General features: G+C 38.1%; 1 protein-coding gene across 1 annotated transcript in view; it reads left to right on the forward strand.

The window, feature by feature from the left end:
* Positions 1 to 8,900, forward strand: part of MAP1A (microtubule associated protein 1A) — a 125,828-nt gene extending 116,928 nt beyond the window's left edge. Inside the window, exons 6-7 of the mRNA XM_072148370.1 lie at positions 2,820 to 3,052; positions 4,376 to 8,900. Coding sequence (XP_072004471.1) covers positions 2,820 to 3,052; positions 4,376 to 4,531 — 389 coding nt within the window. The 3' untranslated portion in view covers positions 4,532 to 8,900. The remainder of the gene's footprint in view (positions 1 to 2,819; positions 3,053 to 4,375) is intronic.
* Positions 8,901 to 9,332: the final 432 nt, after the last annotated feature.

Raw genomic sequence — 9,332 nt, forward strand, 5'->3', positions numbered from 1 at the left:
TCGTTTTAACCCCTTCATTACAATGTGCTGATAGCACATTGTAATGAATGAGGAGGGAAATCCCCATATATTGCCATACTGTAGTATGGCAGTATATGATAGGATCGATCAGACAACCTAGGGTTAAAATACCCTAGGGAGTCTGAAAAATAGTATAAATAAAAATACAAAAAAGTTTAAAAAAAAAAAAATTATAATAAAAAAACCTAAAATTTCAAATCACCCCCCTTTCCCTAGAACTGACATAAATATAAATAAACAGTAAAAATCATAAACACATCAGGTATCGACGTGTCCGAAAATGCCCGATCTATCAAAATATGATAATGGTTTTTCAATGCTTTTAACCCCGTAACGGAAAATAGCGCCCAAAGTCGAAAATGCCACTTTTTTGCCATTTTGAAAAATATAAAAAATCTATAAAAAGTGATCAAAAGGTCATACAGTCCTAAAAATGATATCATTGAAAATATTATCAAATTTCGCAAAAAATGACACCACCCACAGCTCCGTACACTAAAGTATGAAAAAGTTATTAGCGCCAGAAGTTGGCAAAATCTAAAAAATAATTTTTGTACAGGAGGTTTTAATTTTTGTAAAAAACATTATAAACCTATAACAAATTTGGTATCCCCTTAATCGTACCGACCCAAAGAATAAAGTAGACAAGTCATTTGGAGCGCTCAGTGAAAGATGCAATATCCAAGCCCACAAGAAAATGGCGCAAATGCGTTTTTTCACCATTTTCATTGCATTTGGAATTTTTTTCCCGCTTCTGAGTACATGGCATGTAATATTTAATACCATCACTATGAAGTGCAATTTGTTACGCAGAAAACAAGCCGTCACACAGCTCTTTACGTGTAAAAATAAAAAAGTTTTAGATTTTTGAAGGTGGGGAGTGAAAAATGGACATGAAAAAACAGGAAAGGGCCCGTAACCGGTTAATCCCCTTCCCTCCGGTACTTGAAGAAGATGAAGTCGCCGCTCTGAACGCACTTGGTGCAGGTCAGAGCGGCGACTTCATCTTCTTCGATGGGAGGCAAGTACCGGGTGGGGGTGGGGATGGAGTGTCCCTGACTGGGCTCAGTGCGGTAGGAGCTTGGGACCCCTCGGTGCACAGGACGCGTTCATAGAGAAAACACGTCTCCCAGCTCGGGGCTTTCCTTGCGCTGGGAGACGCCATGACATTTGAATCTGAATAATGATATTTTGTAAGCGCATTTTGTGTGGAAAACTTGATGCGGCCCAGCCTTACCCAGAATCTACCTCCAGCGGCCCCCAGGTAAATTGAGTTTGAGACCCCTGATTTAAAGCAATTATGAAAAAAGAGCAAGTAGACAATTTACTTATACAATTCCCCTTTTTATTACCGATTTGGTAATTCATCTCCAATATAGATTGAGCCCTCCGCCAACATGCGCCAATCCATGCAGAGCTGCTCCTAGGTAGTAAACCAAGAAGGAACATTGAGGAATATTTATTAATTTTGGCGCAGGTACTCTGGTACCATGCTATAAACTTCAGTGGGATGTAAGTTTGTGGCAGAAGGGATTAATGAATTGACACAGGGACTAAAAGGTTAAGACCTCCCTAGACCAGCTTTTAGCTGATCTCTTTTTGCACCATTAATTACAGAAAAGTAGAAGCTGCAGAAAACTATTGGATTCACAAGCGATGCCAAAATGTTGCCCCCAAAAACCGAATAAGTTGAGCATGTCAGAAAACACCAGTATTGTGGCGCCAGCACTTCATGAATTAAGGCGCAGAAAGGGGGAAAAAAACACCATCAGTTTTCCATTTGAAAGGTCACAATAAATTACCTCTTGTTTTTATGTTGGAGTTCCTTTATGTATAAAGTTATCAGCAATAGGCCTGTAAAAAATTTATTTTCTATATAAGTGATATTTGAAGAGGAGCTTCATCCTGCACTGCATCATCTCTGCACTCTGAGCTACTTCACGGCCCTCCCCTCTACTCTGTATGACTGCTGTAGCAAGCTTCTGGTTGGGTACTACAGCTGTCATTCACAGCAGAGAAGTAGCCAGCAGTGAAGCACATATACCCTATCCTAATCCTATCTATCCTCTAGATTTAGCTAACAACTAATAGAGTGCAGTATAACTGCACATTGACACTAAACAAGAATCTGTTGATAATAGAAAATGTAGAAGATTTTTAATTAAGTGTGGCCTCTAATCTCAAACAGAGGTACTGTACACAGGGGTTTTCATACCATCAATGTCATCACGCTTAACAATATTATGGTAATTTGTCTTTCATTATATACATATTCCTTCAATATATATATTTATCCAATCTTTCCTTATTTAATTATTGCTCTCTATCTCAAAATTATGGGAATCCTCTTTAAATTGGGTCATGTGATCTTAAAGGGAGCAGACCTTTTTATTTTGTAAACCTGAATAATTCCATAAAAATTCCATGAAAATTCCATGAAAAAGATCATTTTTATATTTTAGATATCAATTTTCTTTAATCAAATCTCTGTGGATCATGGGTGATTTGATTTTTAATGTGGCCCTTTTTCAGGTCACTTTTTGAACTACATATATGAATATATAAACAATAAAGGGCAACTCAAAGTAATTTAATTCCATTGTGGATTTGAACAAAAATCCACAGTAAATCCTTTACAAAACTTTGCAACATTTTTTATAAGAGATGGACATGCTGTGAATTAAAAAAAAGGCTAACTAATGTATAATGATGTTAACAATTGCTTAATTCCATGTTAGGTATTTCCTATTGTGTCAACCATTGCCTCGCATTTAATAACATTTATGTGTTCTTCATAGGAATAAGCAGCTCTAAAGCAAGCTCCACCATTCCTCCCGGCCCTCCAGTTTATGTGGATTTGGCATATATCCCTAATCATTGTAATGGGAAGAATACTGATATGGAATTTTTTAAGAGAGTTCGAGCTGGATATTACGTTGTTAGTGGAAATGACACACCCAACGGGGAGCCTAGCCGGGCTGTACTAGATGCACTTTTGGAAGGGAAGTCCCAGTGGGGAGAAAACTTACAAGTAAGTTTTGCTCTTATTGGAGTGTCATACAACCAGAAAAAGACATTTATCATTAATGCAATCAATAGGAGACGAATGCATGTGTGTTGTGGTTCCACAATGGGGACCTTAGAAATCTCTTTCAGGGCCAGTTTATACCTCAGTGTTCAATCACTACATCTCAAGGGTGGGGAAAGGCCAACTGTTGTTGGATTAGTGAATCTGACTGTTAAGCCTCCTGAATCCAAGGGAGTAGGGCAGTCGAGTTCCTGAATGTCTCCCATTTGTACCAAGTTTTATGAAAATCATATTGGTTGTTGTCTAATGCCCTCAGCTCCTCCATGCATCTAAGTCGGTCCACTTCTTCCACCCATAGTAGTTTAGTAGGTGGAGAGGTGGGTTTCCACAACCTGGGGATTACCAATCTCTGCAAGCGAGTGGGGGTCCTGTACCACCTGGTAAGAATCTTAAAACTAGTCTCCTGGATTTTGCTAGACTCCGACATCTTATGCGTTAGGAGGAGGGACTTTTCCCACTGTTCTTTAGTGAAAGTTTTGCCCAGCTCCTCTTCCCAGGCCCTCATGTAGGGCAGTGTCAGGTCCTCCCCTTCGCACCCCGACAGCATCCTGTAGAGACACTCCATGAGGCGTCGGTTTGCCTGATCTGCAAATAGATTCAAATGCCGTAGGTGTGGTTGGCAGAGTTCCCCCCGGAGTCAGAGCCTGGATAGCACTCCGTAGTTGTAAATAATGTAGCCCAAAACAATGGACATTTAAACAGATCCGTCAGAGTTCTGTTATCTTATATATATATATATATATATATATATATACAAGATTAATCAGAATCTAGAATTTATTTCAATTAGATTTGGTGCCTGCAAATCACCAGATTCATACCGAATCAGTGAGGTGATAAATATATATTCTCTATCTCTATAGATAGGTCAATTATCCATGTAATATTGGTATGATATTAATGTGACTGGTGACATTCTGAGCTTTGGAATATCTAGATGTCCTCAAATTTGATATGCATTTCACAAATTCAAATCACATGTGAACATGGTCTAGAAGTATAAATAAAGGAGCAGTGGGGGAGTTTTATCGGAAGTGTCTGAGGGCAGAACTGTTCTAGTTACCTATTGCAACCAATCAGAGCTCAGCTTTAACTTTACCACAGTTATTTAAAAAATGTAAGCTTCTGATTGGTTTCCATGGGCAACTAGAACAGTTTTAGCAAAGAGACTTCTGATAAATCTCCCCCAGTAATTCTATGCTGCTCTTTTTTTTCTAAAAAAAAAAGTAAAAACACTGTATCCTTTCTTTTTATTTCTTTTCCCAGGTGACATTGATCCCAACTCATGACACAGAGGTGACACGTGAATGGTACCAACAGACTCATGAGAAACAGCAAGAACTTAATATAATGGTGTTAGCTAGCAGCAGTACTGTAGTGATGCAAGATGAATCCTTTCCAGCATGCAAAATTGAGTTTTAAACATCATGCCAGTCACTATCATGTCCATACATACTTTGTGTTTAGATATCCGTCCAGTCACAGCCCAGTTCTCTTCTAAATATACCTTGTACATGTAATGTCAGCCTTGCCAAACCATGTCAGCTTCATAGCCAGCTTCAGCCTAGCTGGTTGTTGGGGAAGGTAAAAAAAAGCTGAACTTTTCTGGTGTTGAATACAAATGACAAGATACAAGTTTTTAATTATTTTAGGAAACTTTCTTAGAACAATTTGACACTTTCACAATAACACATTACCAGATCTTTATGATACTTTTAATGTTTCCATGAAAATTAGCACCATGAGTAGAATACAGAGAAGATTGGATGTTTTAGGGTATAAATGTTCAAGAGGACTGGGTTAGGCTAGACACTTTCCAGCAGTAAGACACTCACTCAGATATATCAGTAGGCAATGTGTTTTAGGGCATATAAGACCACCATGCAGTATGCAGTTGCTGTAAATAGAATCTATATTATAAATTAATCCACAAATTAAAAATTTGGTTTAAAGATCACAACAAACTGAAAAAGTCAGATAAAAAACAGATTACTGGCGCATGTAACATAACAACAAACCAAAGTATTTAAGAATGCTAGTGTGTCAAGAGGAGGTATTAATGTGGAGCTTTGATTTAGTTTTGGAACCACTACTGCAGGACCAAAAGCTGAAATGTTCTAGACTAACATGGCACCTGTTTCCTAAACAGCACCACCAGTGCTCATATGCTATCAGGGGTATTGCAGGCCAATTTCACAGAATGGAGCTGAGCTGTAATATCATTTCGAGCCTATGGAGAAGGGTGACACAGTTTCTGGGAGAAAGTAGCCACGTTTTTAATCTCTTGCAATGCATATGTAACATAGATGTTGCCAACATTGGATAAACATTCACATCTAGGGTTGTTTCTAACCAAATTAATGTGTCCCCCCAGAATTGTGTACTGTGTAATGGTGAAGGCAATGTGGACTTGTTATAAAGAATAACAGATTTTAGTGGGAAGTTTATACTTACAGTATATAAAATAATAGCATACAACAAGATGAATTTCTATAACATTGGCTCCATCTATATACTTTGGTGTAAAATTCCCATTCCTGGTCCTGCACTAGTAGAGCAGTCAGAGCAGTGAAGCAAAGCCTCTGCAGACGTGAGTGGTCAGACGTTTACAAGAACATACTCAGTAACATAGTCTTCTATTTTTTATGGATTTTACATCAAAATGTTCACACCCCCGATCTGATGGTGTTGAAGAGATTCTAAGTGAAAAACAACATCTTTTTCTCTCTAGTCTCAGAGCCCAGTAAACTAAACTAATTAATCCATTGATTGATGGATTTCACCATTGTAAGAGTGGAGAAGAGCAGTGGAACTGAAAATGGGAAGAATTGGAGAGATCTCCCAGTATGTTATGTTTGCACAATTATTGAAGTCAGCTTCCAGAATGTAAAGGATCAAACTGTTTACTGGTAACCTTCTAGGTTATTGCTTGGCAATGAAAACAAGCTAGCCTCGCTCATCTAACATAGAAGCCACTTTGCTTTATTATTGTACATAGCTTCACGCTCATCATTTGCGGATGCATGTCCTTTGATTGGCAGCTACTACCATGTCCAGGCACTGCCAATGTAGCCACCCGGCAATCGATCAAAGATAACGCCATCCACCCCCTATTATGTCAGTGTACACCACTCCTGCTTATGTATGGACTCACAGACACTCCATTACATCTCTTATTCAGCCAACTGTGGAAGCTGCTACACAAACACTCACAAAACTTTTGATTCGTCTTTTTGTTTACATTGTAGTTTTTGTTCGCTGCTGTAGGGAGCAATTTGCCTTACAAGGAAACACTTTCTGATTGCTGAACAAAACCATTACATATCAATGAGGAATTGTGCTGTCTAATTTATATATTTATTTTTTATTATGGAAGCTTAGCTATGTGTCATTAATTTATGGGTCTAACTATACGCATTGTTTGTATTTTATTCTGTAGATATTTAGTTACATTTTAATAACGTGCAATGGATTGATACAGCGAATGGGCTTCAAGAAGAAGCCACTGGTCCGATGTGGAAATACTGTTATAGACTGATAGTAGCTCTTTACATAGAATATACTGAACTTAAAGGGAAATGTTGTAGAAATAGCATAATCGTTACAAAAATGATGTAGGAATAGATAGAGTTAAATTTTTATTCCAGATTTTGCACTAGTGTCCATAGTCAGATAAAAAACCCTTGCAGTTTTGCACATATAAAATAGTGTCCTTTGATGAGTTCCCTGGAGATAAATGTATTAATCTCAGATTCATGGTGATAGCCAGGCCATCATGTAGAAAAAAGCCTATTTTATAGAATCAAGTATTTCTCCAATGTTCCTAGAAGTAAATCAGAAAGATGCAAATAAGGGGAAGGGGCCATATATGATAATGTAGTGCAACCTGCAAGCCAATGGGCTTGTATCATGGTGATAACCTCTTTATAAATAGACACAGGCCAAGAGATCAGTTACGGGTGCAGATATATAGTATTACATGACAGCCATTAAAGTAAATGGATGCACTAGGAAGGCCAGTGTGTATTCCACTTTTGCTTGATATGCACTAATGGGATATATAAATAGAGGTTACTCCCCATTAAGGTTTTAAATTAATACAAAGCCCCTGATTAGTTTCCATAAAGAACACTTCTTGCCGGCGGTAGATTCTATACCACACCCATTTGTATCAGTTTCTTCTAAATTCTGCTCATGTGTTTCTATGGGTGACAAGTACTCGTGAAGTGTTAGCTGTTGAGTGACTGGTTGTGGTGTAGTAATAGAAGTTGGTTATTAGGCTGGTTCTGTGCTTTAGGAACTCAGCACTATGACAGAAATGGGAATGTTGTGTGATGGAACGGAAGTCAGTTAACCTATGTGATTGGTAATCTGTAAATGTGTTTGACCCAATGAGCCAAAAGCCCAAAATAAATTTTCAGACCCAAAGTAAAGTCAGAAACTAGACAATTTTTGAATGTATGGAGGATTTGTTTGCTTTGCTGAAGAGCAGTCGCCTTCTGGAATATGAGTGTGTCCAGTCTTTATTTTAGCCCTGTCTTTGTCAGTGCTGTATCTGCACATTTTTTCTAGCACTACATTGTCTTGTTGTAGAGGAATGGCATGCATTATTTATCTGGATGAAGCAGAATCATGAAGGATGCATGTGCCGCACTGTCTCCCCTATGCCTGTGTATACGTTCCATTTTTATTGATGTAGATGTTTGACCTACAAGCCTACTTGCTGCAATGCTTGTAGCTGTTAGCCAGCTACATAGGTGCCTGGATGCCTAGCGCACTCAATTGATGACGACCCAAAAGGAACACGCTAGAGCACAGCCATTTCCTTTGTTCACATCCATAGGAGTGTCTAGGCAGGATAGAAATGCACTAAAAATTGAGATATGAATGTTACTATTACTCTCTATAACTTGAACTCTACCATGAAAATACTAAGAACAAGATGACTGTGTTACTCAGAAATCTGCCTTGCACATGACAATACTGAATGGAAAATTTTACACACTCTAAATGATCATTTAAAGAGGAATGTAACCATAATTCTCTCACCCTTATTTGTGCGCATTAAACAGTTGACCTTTTTGGTTTCCCTTTTAAGAAGCTTTTCAACATAATAAAATGACTACAGTTTACCAAATCGAATTCCTGTTTGCTGCTTTTTAATGCATTTGGGGAGCTTTTGTAGCGTAAAACAGAAGGCCACACACAGGCCCTTGAGGTCTACACTAAAGGAAGACACCCAAGACATCCAAGGACGAGTCAACGCTCAATGCCTCTGCCATCCACTAGGCCATAGGTCGGGATGGCTATCAGCAGGCAGAGCCTGTAACCTTGATGGGCTGTATTCACTAACATGCATCACAACGAATACAGATTACCTAGAAATCCATTACTATCCATTACAGCATAACATATAGGTGATATATAAAATAGAAACACGTAAAATCAGCTGTTGCTTGTTTCTGCATGTGGACTACAGGGAGGTATACTCCTGTATGTAATAGATAAAACTAAAATAACTATTTTACAACTATATAAAAAGTGATCCTGTCTTAATTGTATTGAAAATTGCAACCTGTATTCCTGATAGCTTCTTTCTACGTTGGATGTTGTATAAATAAACCCCTGACTTTTCATTCTGATCCCTTTATGTTCCGCAGCGTTACTTATAAACTGTTTCCCAGAAAAGATTTGTTTTGTTCATTAATTTCCCTATCTGTGTGCAATATTCTGTCCTTCTCTACATGGAAACGCCTGAAACTCTAACAATAAAATTACATAAATAGTTCAATTGTCTTTACTAGCCTTATTGTATATTTGATTTTATTTTTCTTAATATTTTCTTCTGTGTGGTCTTACATGTGTAATGTAAGAGCCTTAGGCTGTATGAAAATTGTAAGCCATTACAAGTCTAATTACTTCCTTTACTTCCTTCATATGGTACTAGAATTAAGCTACTCGGGAAAGGAGGGGGTCTCTTCTGTCCACTTTTAGTTCTGCAGTTTGACGACTTTTGGAGGCCCTTCAAACTTCCTGGAAGAATTCTTGTATATACTTTATATGTATATATAAGTGTTGAGAAATTGAGGATTCCATGGCTGGAGGTCCTTCTCTTTATTACCTCTACAGGGCCCCAACCTCCTGGAGGGTCACATTGTGTTGTCTAGCAATGGATCCATTTAAAAAGTGCAGCACATGGATGACACCCTTGTGGCAGCCATAT

The sequence above is a fragment of the Engystomops pustulosus genome, chromosome 4, assembly GCF_040894005.1.
Source record: "Engystomops pustulosus chromosome 4, aEngPut4.maternal, whole genome shotgun sequence".
In the NCBI taxonomy this organism is placed as follows: Eukaryota; Metazoa; Chordata; class Amphibia; order Anura; family Leptodactylidae; genus Engystomops; species Engystomops pustulosus.